General features: G+C 40.2%; 1 protein-coding gene across 1 annotated transcript in view; it reads left to right on the forward strand.

Moving 5' to 3' along the window:
- Window positions 1-25,335, forward strand: part of LOC139756226 (uncharacterized) — a 252,544-nt gene that overhangs the window by 77,207 nt on the left and 150,002 nt on the right. Inside the window, exons 14-15 of the mRNA XM_071675383.1 lie at window positions 4,218-4,385; window positions 15,025-15,228. Coding sequence (XP_071531484.1) covers window positions 4,218-4,385; window positions 15,025-15,228 — 372 coding nt within the window. The remainder of the gene's footprint in view (window positions 1-4,217; window positions 4,386-15,024; window positions 15,229-25,335) is intronic.

Here is a 25,335-nt window from a genome sequence, read left to right on the forward strand (position 1 = left end):
GAGCTGTGGTTTCAGGCATTATTGCATGACAGCTAGAGACTGAGTGTGAACGAATGGGCCCTTTGTTGTCTTTTCCTAGTGCTACCTCGCACACATGAGGGGGGAGGGGGATGGTATTCCATGTGTGGCAAGGTGGCGGTGGGAATGAATAAAGGCAGACAGTGTGAATTGTGTGCATGGGTATATATGTATGTGTCTGTGTGTGTGTATATATGTGTACATTGAGATGTATAGGTATGTATATTTGCGTGTGTGGACGTGTATGTATATACATTGTGTATGGGGGTGGGTTGGGCCATTTCTTTCGTCTGTTTCCTTGCGCTACCTCGTAAACTTGGGAGACAGCGACAAAACAAAATAAATAAAATAAATAAATAAATATATATATACCCTATACCCACATATGCACATATATATACATATACATAACAACATATACATAATATGCATACACATGCGCAGACATATACATATATACACATGTACATATTCATACCTGCTTGCCTTCATCCATTCCTGGTGCCACCCTGCCCCACAGGAAACAGCATCGCTACCCCTGCTTTGGCGAGGTAGTGCCAGGAAAGCAGACAAAAAAGGCCACATTCATTCACAGTCTCTAGCTGTCATGTGTAATGCACCAAAACCACAGCTTCTATCCACATCCAGGCCCCACAGACTTTTCAGTGGTTTACCCCAGACACATCACATGCCCTGGTTCAGTCCATTGACAGCATGTCGACCCCAGTATACCTCATCGTTCCAATCCACTCTATTCCTTGCAGGCCTCACTCCTTCTTGTATGTTCAGGCCCCAATCACTCAAAATCTTTTTCAGTCCATCCTTCCCCCTCCAATTTGGTCTCCCACTTCTCCTTGTTCCCTCTACCTCTGACATATATCCTCTTTGTCAATCTTTTCTCACTCATTCTCTCCATATGTTCAAGTCATTTCAATACACCCTCTTCTGCTCTCTCAACAAAATACTTTTTATTTCCGCACGTCTCTCTTACGCTTTCATTACTTACTCGATCAAACCACCTCACACCACATATTGTCCTCAAGCACTTCATTTCCAACACATCTACCCTCCTCCATACAATCCTATCTGTAGCCCATGCCTCACAACCATATAATATTGTTGGAACTACAATTCCTTCATACATACCCATTTTTGCTCTCTTCACCTCATCCCCTACCCTGTGACTCACTTCAGCTTCCATGGTTCCACCCTAGCCTGAGCCAGGTACCCATTTTATTGACTAATCATTAGCGGTAGATGAACAGCTGGGTTGACTGTGGACTGACTACTGTAATCAGGATTCAAACCTATGCTGTCAGCCCTGGGCAGCCTGTGAAAGCATCATAGTCAGAAACATTAACTGCTACACTGATGATGAAACAACCTTTCACTTACTAGACCTGAACCAAGGTGGTAAAGGCCTCAATTTACCTAATATATCTTTATCATGTTTATTAGCTTCTCTTGCAACAATTTCATAGATTGTCAGGAAAAAGTTTCTGAAAACACTTGTATGATGTCTGAAAACACTTGTATGTTGTAAGGGTATGGTGTTAGATTATCCAAACAGCTTAGCTTGTTCTCCTTGGAAATCCATAGCATTTTCTCTTCACTTTGAGTTAGATGATGTTTCATTTTTCATTCTGGGCCATGAAGATACTTTAGATATACTACCCCACTAATGGTTGGGGCATTGCAAACATTGCTATTTCTTGGTGTTGGTTCATAAGGATTGTCTTTGTCACTGTTTTCAGAGACAGATATCAAGAATTCCTTGCTCTTGGAGACATAGTGAGTGTTTTCTCATGTTTCATACTCAGAATGCCTGGGGAAAAAAGAGGAAAAATGTAAAGGGACAAAACAAAAGTTTAAAGGGATGCACATGCTTGCCAGCTTAGATGACGCTAATAGATCTGTCTTTTCCGCATCAAAATGGTAAATCAGAAACATATTTTCCAATGTAGAATAGTAGTATGTAGAGTGCACATTCACAAATCATATCATGATGTTATGATATCCATATATAACCTGTTTTATGGTCGTAATGCAGTGTAAGAAGAATTATTAATGGTATGGTAGTCTTCTGCAAACTTAGTGTAGGAGTGACAGACATTGCATTTGTTTACAGATCTGTTTACTAATGGACCCAGTAGATGGCAGTATTTACTGGAGTTTATATGCCATGATAAGATTCACAGCAAATTGCAGTTCATGAGAGATGGGAATAGATGTTTTTAAATGGGTGCAGAGAGTTTCCAACTGTCACACTCAGGGGGTAGAAGCTTAGAGTGGGAGATTTAGACCATTACATTCAAAGGGGTATGGTTATATTTCCTTACTAACATTTAGGTATTATTGTTAACTTAGTTGTTTATCATAACCAACTGAATGGTTCTGAATGCTAACATGGTGTTTTCCTCCAATAGCATCAAACGTTCACTTTGTCACATTTCATAATCAGTATGATGGTAATGGACATCATTGTGGTCATATATCATTTACCAGAAATTTGATAGCCAAGAGCTGCTATTTATTTTTGTTACATATTTCATAACCCAGAGTGTGATACTGTACTAACTATTATTGTGGATGTATTTCATATCTAATGATATGATACAAGAGGTGAAGGGAACAAGGAGAAGTGGGAGACCAAATTTGAGGTGGAAAGATGAAGTGAAAAAGATTTTGAGTGATCGGGGTCTGAACATGCAGAAGGTTGAAAGGTGTGCAAGGAATAGAATGAATTGGAACGATGTGGTATACCAGGGTCGACGTGCTGTCAATGGATTGAACCAGGGTACGTGAAGTGTCTGGGGTAAACCTTGGAAAGTTCTGTGGGGCCTGGATGTGGAAAGGGAGCTATGGTTTCGGTGCATTATACATGACAGCTAGAGACTGAGTGTGAACGAATGTGGCCTTTGTTGTCTTTTCCTAGCGCTACCTTGCACACATGCGGGGGAGGGGGTTGTAATTTCATGTGTGGTGGGGTGGCGATGGGAATGAATAAGGCAGACAGTATGAATTATGTTATTTTATTTTTTTTTTTTTTATTATACTTTGTCGCTGTCTCCCGCGTTTGCGAGGTAGCGCAAGGAAACAGACGAAAGAAATGGCCCACCCCCCCCCCATACACATGTATATACATACGTCCACACACGCAAATATACATACCTACACAGCTTTCCATGGTTTACCCCAGACGCTTCACATGCCTTGATTCAATCCACTGACAGCACGTCAACCCCTGTATACCACATCGCTCCAATTCACTCTATTCCTTGCCCTCCTTTCACCCTCCTGCATGTTCAGGCCCCGATCACACAAAATCCTTTTCACTCCATCTTTCCACCTCCAATTTGGTCTCCCTCTTCTCCTCGTTCCCTCCACCTCCGACACATATATCCTCTTGGTCAATCTTTCCTCACTCATTCTCTCCATGTGCCCAAACCATTTCAAAACACCCTCTTCTGCTCTCTCAACCACGCTCTTTTTATTTCCACACATCTCTCTTACCCTTACGTTACTTACTCGATCAAACCACCTCACACCACACATTGTCCTCAAACATCTCATTTCCAGCACATCCATCCTCCTGCGCACAACTCTATCCATAGCCCACGCCTCGCAACCATACAACATTGTTGGAACCACTATTCCTTCAAACATACCCATTTTTGCTTTCCGAGATAATGTTCTCGACTTCCACACATTTTTCAAGGCTCCCAAAATTTTCGCCCCCTCCCCCACCCTATGATCCACTTCCGCTTCCATGGTTCCATCCGCTGACAGATCCACTCCCAGATATCTAAAACACTTCACTTCCTCCAGTTTTTCTCCATTCAAACTCACCTCCCAATTGACTTGACCCTCAACCCTACTGTACCTAATAACCTTGCTCTTATTCACATTTACTCTTAACTTTCTTCTTCCACACACTTTACCAAACTCCGTATATACATGTGTATGTGGGTGGTTGGGCCATTCTTTCGTCTGTTTCCTTGTGCTACCTCGCTAATGTGGGAGACAGCGACAAAGTAGAATATGATACAATTATTTGGCCAGGTTGCATTTCATAATCATAATATGATATTCACTGTTGACAGCTGACTTTCCTAATTAACATATGTGGTGAACATTGATCTTTAGTGTGTATTTTAAACATGAGTATTGTACTCACTGTTGATTTCATTACATTTCAGAATCAGTAAGATTGCACTTAATGTTGATTTGGCCCCCACGTTCCTAGACATCGCAGGGCTTGAGGCTCCTCCCCACATGGATGGTCGCTCACTTCTGCCTGTCCTGAAAAGCACCTCATTTGGCCAGTCAGACACCTTTGCTTGGAGAGACAGCTTCCTAGTTGAGAGGTAAGACAAGCATCGTAGAAAATCAGAATTTCAGAAACAGTAGACTCTTCCAAAATTTGCGGTAGGTTTAGTGTCAGGTAAAGTGGACTCTTCCAGTATTTTGTGATAGGATAGTTTCAGGCACAGTAGATCCCTCTAGTATTTTGTGATAGATTTAAAGTCAGGTACAATAGATTCTTGCAGCATTTTGCTTTGCAATAAGTTTAGTTTCAGGTACAGCAGACTCCTTCAGCATTTTGTGATAAGTTTACCTTTAGGTGCAATAGACTCTTTCAGTATTTTGTGATAGGTTTAGTTTCAGGTACAGTGGACTCTCAGTTTTTTATGATAGGTTGAGTTTCAGGTACAGGAGAACTTTCAGTATTTTGTAGTTGGTATAGTTTGATACTGTAGACTTTTCCCGTATTTTGCAACAGGTTTATTTTCATGTATAGTAAACTCTTCCAGTATTTTGTGATATGTTTAGTTTCAGGCATATTAGACTCTTCCAAGATTTGATAGGTTTAGTTTCAGGCATAGTAAACTTCCATGATTTTTTTTCCTGATTGGTTTAGTTTCAGGCACATTAGACCCTTCCAGTATTTTTTGATAGGTTTAGTTTCATGTACAGTACACACCTCCAATATTTTGTTAGTGAAGCACACGGTGTATGTATACCACAGAATATCTTTATATCACACCACATCTCTTTATAATGAAGCACAGGATATATATATATATATATTATTTTATTATTATTTATTTATTTTATTTTGCTTTGTCACTGTCTCCCGCGTTAGCGAGGTAGCACAAGGAAACAGACGAAAGAATGGCCCAACCCACCCACATACACATGTCCATACACGCAAATATACATACCTATACATCTCAACATATACATATATATACACACAGACATATACATATATACACATGTACATAATTCATACTGTCTGCCTTTATTTATTCCCATCGCCACCTCGCCACACATGGAATAACAACCCCCTCCCCCCTCATGTGTGCAAGGTAGTGCTAGGAAAAGACAACAAAGGCCCCATTCGTTCACACTCAGTCTCTAGCTGTCATGTAATAATGCACCGAAACCACAGCTCCCTTTCCACATCCAGGCCCCACAGAACTTTCCATGGTTTACCCCAGACGCTTCACATACCCTGGTTCAATCCATTGACAGCATGTCGACCCCGGTATACCACATCGTTCCAATTCACTCTATTCCTTGCATGCCTTTCACCCTCCTACATGTTCAGGCCCCGATCACTCAAAATCTTTTTCACTCCATCTTTCCACCTTCAATTTGGTCTCCCACTTCTCCTTGTCCCCTCCACCTCTGACACATATGTCCTCTTGGTCAATCTTTCCTCACTCATTCTCTCCATGTGACCAAACCATTTCAAAACACCCTCTTCTGCTCCCTCAACCACACTCTTTTTATTTCCACACATCTCTCTTACCCTCACATTACTTACTCGATCAAACCACCTCACACCCCATATTGTCCTCAAACATCTCATTTCCAGCACATCCACCCTCCTGCACACAACTTTATCCATAGCCCAAGCCTTGCAGCCATACTGCATTGTTGGAACCACTATTCCTTCAAACATACCCATTTTTGCTTTCCGAGATAATGTTCTCGACTTCCAAACATTCTTCAAGGCTCCCAGAATTTTCTCCCCCTCCCCCACCCTATGATTCACTTCCGCTTCCATGGTTCCATCTGCTGACAGATCCACTCCCAGATATCTAAAGCGCTTTACTTCCTACAGTTTTTCTCCATTAAAACTTACCTCCCAATTGACTTGACCTTCAACCCTACTGTACCTAATGACCTTGCTCTTATTCACATTTACTCGTAACTTTCTTCTTTCACACACTTTACCAAACTCAATCACCAGCTTCTGCAGTTTCTCACATGAATCAGCCACCAGCACTGTATCATCAGCGAACAACAACTGACTCACTTCCCAAGCTCTCTCATCCACAACAGACTGCATACTTGCCCCTCTTTCCAAAACTCTTGCATTCACCTCCCTAACAACCCCATCCATAAACAAATTATACAACCATGGAGACATCACACACCCCTGCCGCAAACCTACATTCACTGAGAACCAATCACTTTCCTCTCTTCCTACACGTACACATGCCTTATATCCTCGATAAAAACTTTTCACTGCTTCTAACAACTTGCCTTCCACACCATATATTCTTAATACCTTGCACTGAGCATCTCTATCGACTCTATCATATGCCTTCTCCAGATCCATAAATGCTACATACAAATCCATTTGCTTTTCTAAGTATTTCTCACATACATTCTTCAAAGCAAACATCTGATCCAGACATCCTCTACCACTCCTGAAACCACACTGCTCTTCCCCAATCTGATGCTCTGCACATGCCTTCACCCTCTCAATCAATACCCTCCCATATAATTTACCAGGAATACTCAACAAACTTTTTTTTTTCTTTTTTTTTTTGCTTTGTCGCTGTCTCCCGCGTTTGTGAGGTAGCGCAAGGAAACAGACGAAAGAAATGGCTCAACCCACCCCCATACACATGTATATACATACACGTCCACACACGCAAATATACATACCTACACAGCTTTCCATGGTTTACCCCAGACACTTCACATGCCCTGATTCAATCCACTGACAGCACGTCAACCCCGGTATACCACATCGATCCAATTCACTCTATTCCTTGCCCTCCTTTCACCCTCCTGCATGTTCAGGCCCCGATCACACAAAATCTTTTTCACTCCATCTTTCCACCTCCAACTTGGTCTCCCACTTCTCGTTCCCTCCACCTCCGACACATATATCCTCTTGGTCAATCTTTCCTCACTCATTCTCTCCATGTGCCCAAACCATTTCAAAACACCCTCTTCTGCTCTCTCAACCACGCTCTTTTTATTTCCACACATCTCTCTTACCCTTACGTTACTTACTCGATCAAACCACCTCACACCACACATTGTCCTCAAACATCTCATTTCCAGCACCTCCACCCTCCTGTGCATAACTCTATCCATAGCCCACGCCTTGCAACCATACAACATTGTTGGAACCACTATTCCTTCAGACATACCCATTTTTGCTTTCCGAGATATATATATATATGTATATATATATATATATATATATATATATATATATATATATATATATATATATATATATATATGTATGTATATATATATATATATATATATATATATATATATATATATATATATATATATATATATATTTTTTTTTTTTTTTTTTTTTTTTTTTTTTTTATACTTTGTCGCTGTCTCCCGCGTTTGCGAGGTAGCGCAAGGAAACAGACGAAAGAAATGCCCCCCCCCCCATACACATGTACATACACACGTCCAGACACGCAAATATACATACCTACACAGCTTTCCATGGTTTACCCCAGACGCTTCACATGCCTTGCTTCAATCCACTGACAGCACGTCAACCCCTGTATACCACATGACTCCAATTCACTCTATTTCTTGCCCTCCTTTCACCCTCCTGCATGTTCAGGCCCCGATCACACAAAATCTTTTTCACTCCATCTTTCCACCTCCAATTTGGTCTCCCTCTTCTCCTCGTTCCCTCCACCTCCGACACATATATCCTCTTGGTCAATCTCTCCTCACTCATTCTCTCCATGTGCCCAAACCATTTCAAAACACCCTCTTCTGCTCTCTCGACCACGCTCTTTTTATTTCCACACATCTCTCTTACCCTTACGTTACTTACTCGATCAAACCACCTCACACCACACATTGTCCTCAAACATCTCATTTCCAGCACATCCATCCTCCTGCGCACATCTCTATCCATAGCCCACGCCTCGCAACCATACAGCATTGTTGGAACCACTATTCCCTCAAACATACCCATTTTTGCTTTCCGAGATAATGTTCTCGACTTCCACACATTTTTCAAGGCTCCCAAAATTTTCGCCCCCTCCCCCACCCTATGATCCACTTCCGCTTCCATGGTTCCATCCGCTGACAGATCCACTCCCAGATATCTAAAACACTTCACTTCCTCCAGTTTTTCTCCATTCAAACTCACCTCCCAATTGACTTGACCCTCACCCCTACTGTACCTAATAACCTTGCTCTTATTCACATTTACTCTCAACTTTCTTCTTCCACACACTTTACCAAACTCAGTCACCAGCTTCTGCAGTTTCTCACATGAATCAGCCACCAGCGCTGTATCATCAGCGAACAACAATTGACTCACTTCCCAAGCTCTCTCATCCCCAACAGACTTCATATATATATATATATATATATATATATATATATATATATATGTATATATATATATATATATATATATATATATATATATATATATATATATATATATATATATATATTTTCTTTTCTTTCGTACTATTCGCCATTTCCCGCATTAGCGAGGTAGCGTTAAGAACAGAGGACTGGGCCTTTCAGGAAATATCCTCACCTGGCCCCCTTCTCTGTTCCTTCTTTTTGAAAAAAAAAAAAAAAAAAAAAAAAAAAGAGAGGGGAGGATTTCCAGCCCCCCGCTCCCTTCCCTTTTAGTCGCCTTCTACGACACGCAGGGAATACGTGGGAAGTATTCTTTCTCCCCTATATTTTTTTTTTTTTTTTTTTTTTTTTTTTGCTTTGTCGCTCAACAGACTTATACCTCTGTAATTTGAGCACTCACTCTTATCCCCTTTGCCTTTGTACAGTAGCACTATGCAGGCATTCCGCTAATCCTCAGGCACCTCACCATGAATCATGCATACATTAAATAACCTTACCAACCAGTCAACAATACAGTCACCCCCTTTTTTGATAAATTCCACTGCAATACCATCCAAACCTGCTGCCTTGCCGGCTTCATCTTCTGCAAAGCTTTTACTACCCCTTCTCTGTTTACCAGATCATTTTCCCTAACCCTCTTACTTTGCACACCACCTCGACCAAAACACCCTATATCTGCCACTCTATCATCAAACACATTCAACAAACCTTCAAAATACTCACTCCATCTCCTTCTCACATCACCATTACTTGTTCTCACCTCCCCATTAGCCTCCTTCACTGAAGTTCCCATTTGCTCCCTTGTCTTATGCACTTTATTTACCTCCTTCCAAAACATCCTTTTATTCTCCCTAAAATTTAATGATACTCTCTCACCCCACCTCTCATTTGCCCTCTTTTTCACCTCTTGCACCTTTCTCCTGACCTCCTGCCTCTTTCTTTTATACATCTCCCACTCATTTGCATTTTTTCCCTGCAAAAATCATCCAAATGCCCCTCTCTTCTCTTTCACTAATAATCTTGCTTCTTCATCCCACCACTCACTACCCTTTCTAATCAACCCACCTCCCACTCTTCTCATGCCACAAGCATCTTTTGCGCAAGCCATCAGTGCTTCCCTAAATACATCCCATTCCTCCCCCACTCCCCTTACCTCCTTCGTTCTCACCTTTTTTCCATTCTGTACTTAGTCTCTCCTGGTACTTCCTCACACAAGTCTCCTTCCCAAGCTCACTTACCCTCACCACTCTCTTCACCCCAACATTCTCTCTTCTTTTCTGAAAACCCCTACAAATCTTCACCTTCGCCTCCACAAGATAATGATCAGACATCCCTCCAGTTGCACCTCTCAGCACATTAACATCCAAAAGTCTCGCTTTTGCGCGCCTATCAATTAATACGTAATCCAATAACGCTCTCTGGCCATCTCTCCTACTTACATACGTATACTTATGTATATCTTGCTTTTTAAACCAGGTATTCTCAATCACCAGTCCCTTTTCAGCACATAAATCTACAAGCCCTTCACCATTTCCATTTACAACACTGAACACCCCATGTATACCAATTATTCCCTCAACTGCCACATTACTCACCTTTGCATTCAAATCACCCATCACTATAACCCGGTCTTGCGCATCAAAAACACTAACACACTCATTCAGCTGCTCCCAAATCACTTGCCTCTCATGATCTTTCTTCTCATGCCTAGGTGCATATGCACCAATAATCACCCATCTCTCTCCTTCAACTTTCAGTTATACCCATATCAATCTAGAATTTACTCTCTTACTCCCACCACTCCTGTTTCAGGAGTAGTGCTACTCCTTCCCTTGCTCTTGTCCTCTCACTAACCCCTGACTTTACTCCCAAGACATTTCCAAACCACTCTTCCCCTTTACACTTGAGCTTCGTTTCACTCAGAGCCAAAACATCCAGGTTCCTTTCCTTAAACATACTACCTATCTCTCCTTTTTTCTTCTCTTGGTTACATCCACACACATTTAGACACCCCAATCTGAGCCTTCGAGGAGGATGAGCTTTCCCCGAGTGACTACTTATTCTGTTTCCCCTTTTAGAAAGTTAAAATACAAGGAGGGGAGGGTTTCTGGCCCCCCGATCCCGTCCCCTTTAGTCGCCTTCTACGACACGTGAGGAATGCGTGGGAAGTATTCTTTCTCCCCTATCCCCAGGGATATATATATATATATATATATATATATATATATATATATATATATATATATATATATATATATATATATATACCTCGCAAACGCGGGAGACAGCGACAAAGTATAATAAATATAAATAAATAAATATATATATATATATATATATATATATATATATATATATATATATATATATATATATATATATATATGTTAGAAGCAGTGAAAAGTTTTTATCGAGGATGTAAGGCATGTGTACGTGTAGGAAGAGAGGAAAGTGATTGGTTCTCAGTGAATGTAGGTTTCCGGCAGGGGTGTGTGATGTCTCCATGGTTGTTTAATTTGTTTATGGATGGGGTTGTTAGGGAGGTGAATGCAAGAGTTTTGGAAAGAGGGGCAAGTATGAAGTCTGTTGTGGATGAGAGAGCTTGGGAAGTGAGTCAGTTGTTGTTCGCTGATGATACAGCGCTGGTGGCTGATTCATGTGAGAAACTGCAGAAGCTGGTGACTGAGTTTGGTAAAGTGTGTGAAAGAAGAAAGTTAAGAGTAAATGTGAATAAGAGCAAGGTTATTAGGTAGAGTAGGGTTGAGGGTCAACTCAATTGGGAGGTAAGTTTGAATGGAGAAAAACTGGAGGAAGTAAAGTGTTTTAGATATCTGGGAGTGGATCTGGCAGCGGATGGAACCATGGAAGCAGAAGTGAATCATAGGGTGGGGGAGGGGGTGAAGATCCTGGGAGCCTTGAAGAATGTGTGGAAGTCGAGAATATTATCTCAGAAAGCAAAAATGGGTATGTTTGAAGGAATAGTGGTTCCAACAATGTTGTAGGGTTGCGAGGTGTGGGCTATGGATAGAGTTGTGCGCAGGAGGGTGGATGTGCTGGAAATGAGATGTTTGAGGATAATGTGTGGTGTGAGGTGGTTTGATCGAGTAAGTAATGTAAGGGTAAGAGAGATGTGTGGAAATAAAAAGAGCGAGGTTGAGAGAGCAGAAGAGGGTGTTTTGAAATGGTTTGGGCACATGGAGAGAATGATTGAGAAAAGATTGACCAAGAGGATATATGTGTTGGAGGTGGAGGGAACAAGGAGAAGTGGGAGACCAAATTGGAGGTGGAAAGATGGAGTGAAAAAGATTTTGAGTGATCGGGGCCTGAGCATGCAGGAGGGTGAAAGGCGGGCAAGGAACAGAGTGAATTGGATCGATGTGGTATACCGGGGTTGACGTGCTGTCAGTGGATTGAATCAGGGCATGTGAAGCGTCTGGGGTAAACCATGGAAAGTTGTGTAGGGCCTGGATGTGGAAAGGGAGCTGTGGTTTCGCTGCATTATTACATGACAGCTAGAGACTGAGTGTGAACGAATGGGGCCTTTGTTGTCTTTTCCTAGCGCAACCTCGCACACATGAGGGGGGAGGGGGATGGTATTCCACGCATTCTTCCACCATTTCTTTCCCTTTGGTATTCTTCCACTCGTTTTGCCCATGTCACAGGTGGTCTTCTTCTCACACCAACCCCTTTAATTGTACTGTCATACACTTTTCTTGTAAAAGTCCCAGTCTTTAATTTTTCCACATGCCTAAACCACATTGAGGTATTACATTTCATGCACTTTACCATTCCACAATTCATTTTCTTTGCATTCCCTGCCATACCACATCTTTCATACACCCCTTCATTTCATTCTTCATTTCCTCTAGTCATACCACATGTTCCTCTCAAATAGCTTATTTCCATGGCCTGGATTCTTGATCTTTGTGACTCATTTCATGTCTTTGTTTTGGCTGGATAGGTCAAGGTTGGGATGACTATGCTGTCCCTTAATCCTCTCTCTCTTCCATACTTACACCTCTACCCTTTATTATTCTGTTAAGAGACCCAGTGACTCTTCTGTCCTTTACCATTCTCTCCCTTATCGCTCCTTCCATATCACCAAGATTACCCACGACTGCTCCTAAATACTCAAATTCCCTCACCTCTTTCAGTCTTTCTCCCCCATATCCAAAACACAGTTTAGCATACCTTCTTTCATTCTGTATGGTTTTACAAAGTTACTACTGCACATATTTTATCATTTCTGTCTTCCCTGCACTGAAAAACTGATTACTGGTTATCTTTAGATTTTATCTTTTATAGTAAATCTTTTCTGTCATAATCAATGTGATTGATTGATAATATTTTCAAATCAGTCCAATTATATAAGTTTGGAGAATTACCAATTGCACCAGTCAGATGCAGTTTGGTCAAAGCCAGACTGGCACTGGCAACACTGCCTTCACTTGTTCCAGATCACAATTTATTGTGATACCTTGGGCATCTTTGATTACAGTAATAATCATTTTATTGTTCATAAAATCACTCTCATAGTGATCTGACAACAGATTATGATCCTCAAGTTAATCAGGATTATCTTGTGCTGGGACCTCCAAATTTAGCTAAAAGTTGCTCACTTTCCTACTTACAATACTTATGAGACTGTGTTGTTATTGGCATGGCTGGAAGTTAACTGGCTGTGGAGAGAAATTTTCAGGCATTGCTGCCTCAGTGACTACAAAAGCTTGGCTGGCAACCTACATTGAGAGGCATGAAACTTGATGTGCATATACATTGCTTGGAAGTCATCTGACTTGCATGACTGTACATATTTATTGAAGAAGCACATGTAAAAGGAGACAGTGCAGAAGACAGTGATTGCATTTTCTTTACATGTACAGAAACTTACATGGAAAAGATTCTAAGGTTATGCAAAAGCTACTGCATAGGGTATGGTTAGGTTAAGGATTAGGAAGATAATGATAGATGTCTCATATTTGGAAGAAAGATGGAAAGATGCAACATGACAGTTATTTGCGAGTTCATGAATGATATGGACAGCATCTTAAGAGACTAGTGGTTGGCCAGAACAAGTCAGATATGGATTAGATGAATTCTATTAGTATTATTTTCATCATATGAAAAGTAGAAAAAGGCATTGTTAGTGTAATTCCTTTTTCATAGATACAATTACATGCAATCTCTGTAGAACAACGGTTCTAGAGCAATGTTTTGTGATAGTGACATTTGAGAATTAGGGTAGAAATTCATAGCAAAACACTTAAGTTTTCTCAGTAGTGACAGATTTAAAGAAAATTCTTATTTTTTTTCAGGTATTCTTTAACTTACAGTGAAAACCTTTGTTTAATGATGTTAAAGCAAAATAACATTAGATTTTTAATTTATTCCAGCCACTGATGGTTATCTTATAAGGAACACAAAGTTTTCATATATTTGATGTGCCATAAAAATGAGATCTTCCTAACTTGAAAATATGAAGGTAGGTAATAGAATGGCCAAATACATCAACAAACATAAATATCACATGCTGAAATGGATGAACTTACTTTGCAATGCCTGAATAACCATTCACTTCATCCCATCCCAGTCTGCCACCTCCTACCTTAATCTCTCATCACCAGCATTCTCAAGAAGAATTATATAGTGTCTGGTTTACCAGTGAAAAAGAAAATGTTGCTGATTTGTAGTTTTATTTAAGTACATCATGATAGCAAGTTAATATCTTTTGGCATAGTCCATACATGAGAATTAGATTGGGAAATTTTTAGGCTAGAAGGGAAACCCCTCTATAACATGTTATTCAGTTACTCATACGACACTGCTTGATTGACAGATCACTGGGAATGTAACCTTGTCATTCTACAAGGACCCACTGTAGTGTCAATAGCTCTGAATTGGACACATAAGAGTTTTCAAGTTCAGTTAGTGCTAGATTTATGAATTTCTCATATTCATCAAAGTAGGTAGTCCATCTGTCTATCTATATCTTCTGATGCCATTCCCTCCGGGAACTCCCATCAAGGGGATGGCCATGGCAAAAGAGTCTCCTTATCCCTGTCCTTACCTGCCTCCCTTGCATACACCATTCCACATATTTCTCCCCCATTTCTCTCCTTCCAGTGCTCTTCCACTCTATTTCCTCATGTCACTGGTGGTCTTCTTCTCACACTATCCCCTTTAATCATATTGTTATACACTGTCCTTGTAAACTCCCTTCCTGTCTTGCATTCTTTTTATTTAAGGAAATTCTTCCGACACTTTTGCTGACTAAACACAGATTATTTGGTTATTATTTGAATGTATAAATGTGTATTTAACATCTTTTGATAGTTCAGGGCGTCATCGAGAAGAAGATGCATTGGAATTGCGTGAACAGCGAAGGTTGCAGCGAGCGCAGGGACTCACTGGGGCAGAAACTGAGGGTGGACTCTATACTTCAAAGCGTGAACGACTAGAAATAATATGTCAGGGTGATGAATACCGTTCACCCTGTAAACCACACCAGAAGTGGGAATGCATACGTGGGGAGTACAGGTACAAGTTTGTTTCATATTATCCTATCTAATGAATGCATATCTTATTTCCAAATGTGTATGTATTTGTATCTAGTGTACTTTCTTCCAGTGTGTAACACCATGTCAGATTTCCACCATATTTCACAAACCTTTTTACAATAATGCATTCCTTAGCCCTTGGGTAGAAGAGAAATAATTCTACATCCAAATTCCCTGTGTGCTGTAGAAGTGACTGAAGGGGATGGGAGTAGGGTACTGGAAACATCCCTTGTTGTATATCAATTTCTAAAACATGGAACAGAAGAAAGAAAGAAAGGACCAAGCAGGGAGTGCTCGTCCTCCTCAAAGGCTCAAGCTGAGGTGTCTAAATGTGTATGGATATAACCAAGATGAGAAGAAAGGTGAGATAGGTAGTATGTTTGAGGAAAGAAACCCAGGTGTTCTAACTCTGAATGAAACAAAGTTCAAGGATAAATGATGAGAATGGTTTGGAATGTCTTAGGAGTAAAGTAAGGGGTTTGTGAAAGGACTTGGGCTGATGAAGGAGTATCACTACTCCTCATATAGGAGTTGTGGGAGTGTGTGAAAGAGTATAAGGAAGTAAGTTGTAGACTGATTTGGTACGAATGAAAGTGGATGTTGAGAGGTGGATGATTATTCATGCTCGTTACCTGGCCATGAGAAGGAAGATCATGAGGAGCAAGTGTTTTGGGAGCAATTTAGTGTGTGTGTCAGCAGTTTTGATGAAAGGGATCTAGTGTTAGCTATGGGTGATTAGAATTTGGTGAGTAATGTGGCAGTTGAGGGTATGATTGGGGGCATTGGTATTCAGTATTATGAATGGAAATGTTGAGAAGCTTGTGGATTTGTGTACTGAAAAAGGACTAGTTATTGGGAATACCTGATTTAAAAAGGATATACACAAGTATACACAGGTGAGTAGGAGAGATAGTCAGGAGGCATTATTGGATTACATATTAGTTGAAGGGCATGTAAAAGAGAGACTTTTGGACGAAAATGTGCTGAGAGGCATAGCTGGTTGGATGTTTGATCTCTGTCTTGTGGAGGCATGGATGAAGGGTTGTAGAGGTTTTAGAATGAGAGGAAATAGTGTTAGTCAGAAGAGTGGTGGGAGTAAATGAGCTCGAAAAAGAGACTTCTTGAAGGAATACAAGGAGAGATTGAATGTAGAGTGGCAAAAGGTGAAAAGAGATTAAGCAAGGGGAGTGGATGAGGAATGGGAGGTATTTAGGGAAGCAGTGCTGGCATGTGTGAGAGATGCTTGTGGCATGCATAAGGTGGGAGATGGGTTGATTAGAAAGGTTTGTGAGTGGTGAGAGGAAGAAGTAGATATATTAGTAAAAGAGAAAAGAGAAGCATTTGGGCTGTGCTTACAGGGAAGGATTTCAGATGATTGGTGGATGTGTAAAAGAAAGTTGCAGGAGATGAAAAGAAATGCAGAGGTTGAAAATGGACAAATGAGAGTTGGGGTGAGCAAGTATCAGTAAACTTTAGAGAGAATAAGATTTTTAAAAGGAGGTAAGTACTGTGCAAAGTACAAGAGAACAAATAGGAACATTGATGAAAGAGACAAAAGGGTAAGTGTTAGCAGGTACTGAAGAAGTGAGGAGATAGAGGGAGGATTTTGAAGGACTGTTAAATGTTTGATGATTGGATGGCAGATATAACGTGTTTGTGTCTGGGTGGTATGCACAGTGAGCGATGCAAGGAGAGTGGTTTGGTGAAGAGAAAAGAGTTGGTGAAAGCCTGACTTATGATGAAATGTGGTAAGGCAGCTGGAGTGAATGGTATTGCAGTTGAATTTATAAAGAAAGGAGATGACTGTGTTGCTGATTGTTTGGTAAGGATTTTCATTGTCTGTGCAGATCGTGGTGAGGGGTTTGATGATTGGCAAAGTTCATGTATTATGCCACTGTATAAAGGCAAGGGAGACAAAGGTGACTTTTCAAAGTACAGAGGTATAAGATTATTGAGTATACTTGGTAAGTTGTATGAGAGGGTATTGATTGATAGGGTGAAGTCATGTACAGAGCATCAAACTGGGGAGCAGCAATGTGGTTTCAGATGTGGTAGAAGATGTTTGGATCAGATGTTTGTTCTGAGAATGTGTGTGAGAAATGCACAGAGAAACAGATAGATTTGTACGTGGCATTTGTGGATCCAGAGAAAGCATACAATATGGTTGATAGAGATGCCTTTTAGAAGGTCTTAAGAGGATGCGGTGTGGGAGGGAAGCTGATAGAGGCAGTGAAAATTTTTATCAAGGATGTAAGGCATGTGGGCAAGTACGAAGAGAGAAGAGTGAATGGTTCCTAGTTACGGTTGGTGTGAGGCAGGAATAGTGTGATGTCACCATGGTTGTTTGATTTGTTTATGGATGGGGTGGTGAGGGAGGTAAATGTGAGTCTTGGAGAGAGGGGCAAGTATGCAGTCTGCAAGGGATTAGAGGGCATGAGAAGTGAGCCAGTTGCTGTTTGCTGATGATGCAACGTTGGTGGCTGATTCAAGACTGAAACTCCAGAAGCTGGTGACTAAGTTTAGAAAAGTGTGCAAAAGGAGAAAGTCGAGAGTAAATGTGAATAAAGTCAAGGTTATTTGGTTTAGCAGGTTGAAGGACAGGTTAGTTGGGGTGTGAGTGTGAATGGAGAAAACTTGGAGGAAGTGAAATGTTTTAGATATCTGGAAAGGGACATGGGAGTAAGTGAAACCATGAAAGGAGAAGTGAGTCATAGGGTTGCTGAAGGAGTGAAGTTTCTGGCTGATAGTGAAAATGTTTCCACCTGGAACTCCCTCAAATGGGTTTGCCATGGTAATAGAGACTCCATAACTAGTGAACTCCAGTACATCTTTTATTTTTAAGCCTTTAGTGCCTCATCCTAAACAGGTCACTGACAGAGGAAGAGTCTAGAGATATTTTTGGAGAGGCTCCTACCTAATGTTCCTGCCTGATGTTTTTACTTACTACCTTTTACTGATGTTTCTATCTTATGCTTCTGCCTAAATGTTCCTGCATTCTACATTTATTTATTGCTCCTATCATTTTGCCAAAAATTGAGCCAAGCCTCACCACCAAAGAGTGAGCCTAGCACTCACCACAGGAAAATCTAGAGTTATGAGGAATGAGCTTTGTGATTTAGTGTTGTTAAGTATTATGTATGACAAGGAGAGATTATATGTCTTTGGACAGAATGCCTGTAGCCCACATGTGGGTAAGGCAAAGAGAAAAGACTGCTTCCTGGGTCAGAGGAGTGAAACATGACAACCACTGAAGTGCTGGCCCATTACACAGCAGTCACAAACCCTCCCAGTACCCAAGCAGATATTACTAGTAATATACCTCCCTGGTTGTTGGATTCCTGCGAACAAATACCTTCATTGTTCATATATATGAAGTAAAATTGAATACTTCTCTGTCATATATGCACCAGGTGTTAAGGTGGAAATAAGCAATTTAGAAAAAATAGAAAAACATGTGAAAAATTGTTGGTTGAGAGCATATGAATTTCCATCACAGGTTAAAGGAACTTGAGTTATAAAGTCTTAAAGGAAGAGATACATGATAATATATGCATAGCAACAACTTAAAGACATAAAAGATTTATTTTTTTCACTTATGATTACCCTAGGACCTCTTTTTAAGAAAGTATTCTGGTGTTATCAAGTCTTTCTCTCCAGAGGTCAATGCAGCCCAAGGCTCACTACTTGCAGAAACAACAAAATGTGAACTCCTTTGGAGGGAGCTCTTTACTGGAACTTTACTCCCAGTGTTACAGCCTCACCAGATATGACTTTTAATTTGCAGTGTAACCTTGAGGAGGCAGAGTCCAGTAACACCAACATATAGAATGACATTATAAATCAGAAAAACCTCTGCAAGAAAGATTATGAATTATCAAAAATTGGAGCAGTTCCTGGAAACATGTCTGACAAGAAAATGTGAATGTCCAACAAAAAATCATGAAAGGTTAATTTTTTCAATTGTTTAATCCAGGACCCCTTGTACAAGGCCCCTGCAACTGTAAGGCAGCACAACAATCAGTAGCATGAAAATTATAGAATCATTTGAAGTGAATAGCTTCTTGATATGAATGTATTCCTTTTCATCCGTTGAGAATGATAGTCTAAAAAAAAAAAAATTGACTTCACTTGCAGGAGAACCAGATGCAGGCAGAAAGAAATAAAAAACATGCATTGATTGACTACAGAAATATTAAAAAGATTAGACTCATACACAAAATCAGTCCATGGTGAACCACAAATAGATAGTTAAGGACAAGGAGTAACAGCTAAGAGAAACAGAATGGAAAGACCTCTTTTATCCTAGCCTTTCATTTTTTATAATGGATTTTTGTTTAATGGCTGTGAAAAAAATATTCATTTAAAAACATATATAATAGTGATAGGAAAGAATAAAGAAAACATGAAGCATAGAAGAAAAAGAAACAGCTAACATATCTGTTGCCCTGCTATCTTTGTTAACATTCTCTTGGCCAGGTCAGTTTAGTCTCAGTTGCTCTCTTTTTAGCTGTCATCTTCATATATTTTAAGAACATTTTGAATGCATCATGTCTTAAAAACAGCCTGCAGCTGCAAGTTAGGTAAAGTATTCAAGGTGGCCAGGAAAGTGATTAATATAGACTTAAAGATGCAAGTGGTATGCAGGGTTAACACAGGGCAGAGTCACGTACATATGGATCACTCGCCTAGATTATCTTCCTCAACCATTAAAGTGACACTCTATAACAATGAGACGGTAGAAAGAACCAGCCAGTCCACCATATTCAAAGATGAAAAAAAGATTTCCTACACATGTAATGATATTGTTGGTGAAAGGAAAGATTGGAATTATGAAGTATGCATGGGTATATGCACTTGTGAATATGAAGACTTAACATGGTAACGATTAAACAAAGCATTTCTGAAGAAATTCGAGTTGCTGTATATATGGTTTTGAAATAGATAGAAAGGGAGTCATAATGGGTGATATGAATGCAAAGGTGGGTTGTGATTGAATTGGTAAATGGGGAAGGGGTACCTGGAGTGAATGAGAATGGAACTTATCTTGTGGTTGTCTGAGGTGAGAGGTCATTATTCATTACAAACACCTTTTTTCAGCACAAGGTGACCCACAGGTATGCAAGGATGAAAAATGATGGAAGATAAGAGCAAAAGAACTTGATTGACTATGTGCCCATGGATGAAAGGTTAAGAGAGGCTGTGCTAGGTACTAGAGTTGTGAGAGGATTCTTTGGAGAATCTGACCATTTCACAGTTCTTGGAGTGAGGGTCAGGGACAAGTGGAGGTATGGTGCAAGGAAGAATAGAAAGATAAAAGTAATAGTAAGCAAGAGGAATCAGAGGGAATGCAAGGAGCAGTACGAAAGAAGTGTGGCCAGAAGATTAGATGAAAGTTTAGTAAATGTAGTGATGCAGTCATGTTTGAATGAGGTATTTAAAATATTTAGAGAAAGACTGTAGACTTGGTGCATAGTTGGATGCAAGGTTGTGAGATATGAGAATAAAAGGGGAAATATACGGTGGTTGGATGAGATTAGAAATGCTTTGGAAGAAAAAGATGTTTTGAGGATTGATTGAAAGGGAAGTACCAGTGGAAGTTTAGCAAAGGAGGAGGGAAGAATATAAGATGTGTAAGCAGAATATTAAGAGCTGATAGAAGAAAGCAAAGAGAGAGTACATGAAGATTTTGGAAGAAAGTTGAGTGACAATTTAGGGAAAATAAGAAATAAGAGGATATATGTGTCAGAGGTGGAGGGAACAAGAAGTGGGAGACCAAATTAGAGTTGGAGGGATGGGGAGAAAAAGATTTCGAGCAATCAGGGCCTGAACATACAGGAGGATGAAAGGTGTGCAAGGAATAGAGTGAATTGGAATGATGTGGTATACCGGGGTCGACAAGCTGTCAGTGGATTGAACCAGGGCATGTGAAGAGTCTGGGGTAAACCATGGAAAGGTCTTTGGGGCCCAGTTGTGGAAAGGAAGCTGTGGTTTTGGTACATTACACATGACAGCTAGAGACTGAATGTGAACGAATGTGGCCTTTTTTGTCTTTTCCTGGCACCACCTTGCTGGAGAGAGAGAGGGGAGGGGGAATGCTGTTTCCTGTGTGGTGGGGTGGCAACAGGAATGGATGAAGGCAGCAAGTATGAATATGTACATGTCAATATATGTATATGTCTGTGTATGTGTATGTTGAAACAGATATGTATGCATATGTGTGTGTATGGGTGTTTATGTATATATATGTGTATATGAGTGATTGGGCCATTCTTCATCAGTGTCCTCATGCTCCCTTGCTGACACAGTGAAAAAGGAAAGAGGTGGATGTAAGAGTGGAAATGTTTGTGTAAGAAGTAAGGAAGGGAAGTTTCTGAATCAAAAGGAGGAAGTGAAAGGAAGATGGAAAGAGTATTTTGAAGAAATGATGAATGTTGGTAAATGTAAGGCAGCAATTTTTATATGCATGGAGATGGAAGGAAAAGGATACAAGTGCAGGAGCCTATAGCAAGAAGGGAGGTGAGAAGGGCAATAGTGAGGTTTAAGGTAGGAAAGGCATTTGGAGTGGATGGGATTTTGGCTGAAATATTGAAGTATGGAGGAGAAAGTGTGATAGAGTGGATGCATTTGATATATGATTTAGCATGGAAACAAAAGTTTGTGCCTGAGGATTGGATGAAAACTATTGTTGTTCTTTTATTCAAAAGAAAAGGTGCTAGGGATGTTTGTAGCTAGTATAGGGGAATAGGTCTGCTAATTGTACCAGGAAGAGTGTATGCAAGAGTCATCATTGATTGATAGAGTAATGAAAGTAACTGAATGTAGGGTAAGTGAGGAGCAAGGGGGTTGTAGGAAAGGTAGGGGATCTGTGGATCAGATTTTTGCTGAGAATGACTGTAGAAAAGTTTTTGGTGAAAGGAAAAAATCTTTATGCAGTTCTTATGGATCTGAAAAGGCATATGACAGAGTCAAGTGAAATGCTTTATAGGATGTTTTAAGGATGTATGGAGTAGGGAGACAACTGTTGAATGGTGTGAAAGCCTTCAGTAGAGCAGTAAATGCATGTGTAAGAGTGGATGGAGAGTTGAGCAGACATGTGGGTGTAAGTCAAGGCTGTGATGTCACTATGGCTTTTTGGCATATACATAGATGGAGTGATAAGAGAGAGATGAAAGCAAAACTAGGGAAAGGGAGTGCAGAGATGGAGTGTGGCAATGGGGTATGGTGGCTTGTGATAAACCTGTTTGTGGATGATACTGTGTTGTTTGTTGAGTGTGAAGAGGAGTTGCAGAAGACTGGAGGTGTGTTTTATTATGTATGTAAGTGTAGGCAATAGTGTTTAAAAGGAAACAGAATGAAAGTATAGATTTTGCAGACCTGTAGAGTGAGAAAAGATGATGTACTATACCATGTTATAGATGTGTGGGAGAAAGACTGGAACAGATGAGAGAATGTAAGTATTTTAGAGCTGTCTTGGGATAAGTTTGGTGATATGGAAGGTGAGGAAAGGAAGAGAGCAGTACAGCATAGAAGACTCATAGGATCTTGTAATGAAATGTCAAAGGGCAGAGGTGTATGTCTAGAAGTTAAGAAAGGATTAAGGGACAGCTCAATTCTAACCCTGACCTATGCAGCCAAAACATGGACATGAAATGAATCACAGAGGTTAGGAATCTAGGTTATGGAAGTGAGCAATTTAGAGGAGCATGTGATATGACTAGACGGAATGAAGAAAGAAAGAATGTTTTGTATGAGAAGTTTGGTTTGGAAGGGAATGCAAAGGGAATGAACTGTGGAGTGGTAAATTGCACAAAGCTTAATACTTTGAGATAGTTTTGGGTATACGGAAAGAGTTTATAGGGAGAGTGTATGATAGTAAGATTGAAGGGTTTGATATGAGAGGAAGACCACCTGTGACATGGGGAAATAGAGTGGAAGAATACTGGAGAGAGAGAGAAATGGCAGAAGAGGTACATGTGAAGGACAGGCATAAGTAGAGACACTGTCGCCATGGCTACCCCTTTGATGGGAATTCCCAGAGGGAAGGTCATCAGAGATAGATAGATAGATGTAATAAACCATTTGAATTAAGGTGAAGAAGGTTTAGGTATACTGTTGGAGCACGACAGTGATGATCAACAACATTGCAAGCTTCAACAGTTTTGTTGATGTTAATTTGATTAGTTTCTGTTATATAAAACAAATAAATATATAAGGAATATTTCATTAACATTATTACTACAACAACTGCATGCATTTACTTTCATTGCCTATTGTTTATATGTACCCTCACTGTAGGGAGGCTTGTTCATATCTATACTCTGTGAGGAGGGAAAATAAACATGGGAACTAGAACATCTGCAGAGCCATTACTGGTAATATAGGAAACCTTGGTTGAATGCTTGCTTGTGATGAATTGACAATGTCAGAAATGCATCTTGATAGACCCCTTTAGCAAATTTTTCACTTAATGGACATTCCCCAAGAATGCATCTCATCCATTATAAGAGTTTCTTATGTATACAGTAATTCAACAAGGAAGACATGAGGTAAGGGTAATGGACTACTCTTGGCATTCCAGCAAGATTTCATCATAAGCAAGCCCAATAATGAGAGAGAAAGGGCCCCTAAGAACATCATGGCACTCCTCTTGTGAGGAGTTGTATTCCCCAAGGCCCATACTTGCTAACCACTCCCCTGATCATAAGAACCTATGTGTAGGTAGTACCTTTCTCTCCCTTCACCTCCATACTTGCTAACCACTCCCCTGATCATAAGAACCTATGTGTAGGTAGTACCTCCATCTCCCTTCACCCCCATACTTGCTAACCACTCCCCTGATCATAAGAACCTATGTGTAGGTACTACCTCTCTCCCCCTTCACCCCCATACTTGCTAACCACTCCCCTGATCATAAGAACCTTTGTGTAGGTACTACCTCTCTCTCCCTTCACCTCTGACGTAGATTCCCTTAGTTACTTTTTCCTTGCTTTTGCTCTCCATATGTACCAACCATTTCGGCACACTCTGTTTGGCCTTTTGTCACACTGCTCTTATTACCACACTTTTCTTTAAGACTGTTATTCCTCATATAATCAGTTATATAATAAACTCATCTCACACCCCATATTGTCCTCAATAGTTTGATTTCAAAAACATTTATCCTCTTCCTTTCTTAAGAGTTCAAGGCCCATGACTTACATCCATATAATACTGATGGGTTTACAACGGCCTCACTTTGTACATGTTCCTTCATTGCTTCATATCAGGACTGGATGTACTCCAGTGTACCACATTATGTCCGTAGCTCAAAAACTTTGTTCCCTCATTTGCATTCCCAGATAATGTGTGATTCTACACATTATCTGTAGATGTCTTTTTCAGCTAAAAAGTACTTATATTATTCATAGTCACCCATAAGTTATCAAACAAATTGTAAATGACTCATAATGATAGGAATGCAGATTTGTATTATAGTCAATTTCATATTGTGAGAAACAATTTCCTTAAGAGTTATTGTTTATGATTTTTACGAAAATACTATTTTTCACTTATTCATGTAAATAATGTTCTTTCAGTGTAAGTGGCATGTAAATCCATAAATATCATGCAGAATGGAACATGGTTAAGGGTGCAAATAAGAAAGTGGTGATAGGCAGAGATGAGGTAAGGAGAAGATGAAATGAGATCTTTGAAGGATTGTTGAATGTGTTTGATGATAGGATGGTAGATGTGGCGTGTTTGGGTTAGGGAGGTATACAAATTGAGAATCATGGCAAGTGGTTTGGTGAGTGGAAGTTAAATGATGAAAGCCTTATGTAAGATAAAATGTGGCAAGGCAGCTGGAGTCGATGATTTGCAGTTGAATTTCATGAGAAAGGGGGTGACTGCATTGTTGATTGGTTCAATAGGATTTTAATTGATGTATGGATTGGGGTGAGGTGCCTTAGGATTGGCAAAATGCCTGTATAGCGCCATTGTGTAAAGGTAAAGGGGATAAAGGTGAATGTTTGAATTACAAATGTCTGAAATTATAGTGTACATGGTAAGTCATATGGAAGAGTGGTGATTGAGAGCGTTGTGTCATGCA

This window comes from Panulirus ornatus, chromosome 21, assembly GCF_036320965.1.
Source record: "Panulirus ornatus isolate Po-2019 chromosome 21, ASM3632096v1, whole genome shotgun sequence".
NCBI lineage: Eukaryota > Metazoa > Arthropoda > Malacostraca > Decapoda > Palinuridae > Panulirus > Panulirus ornatus.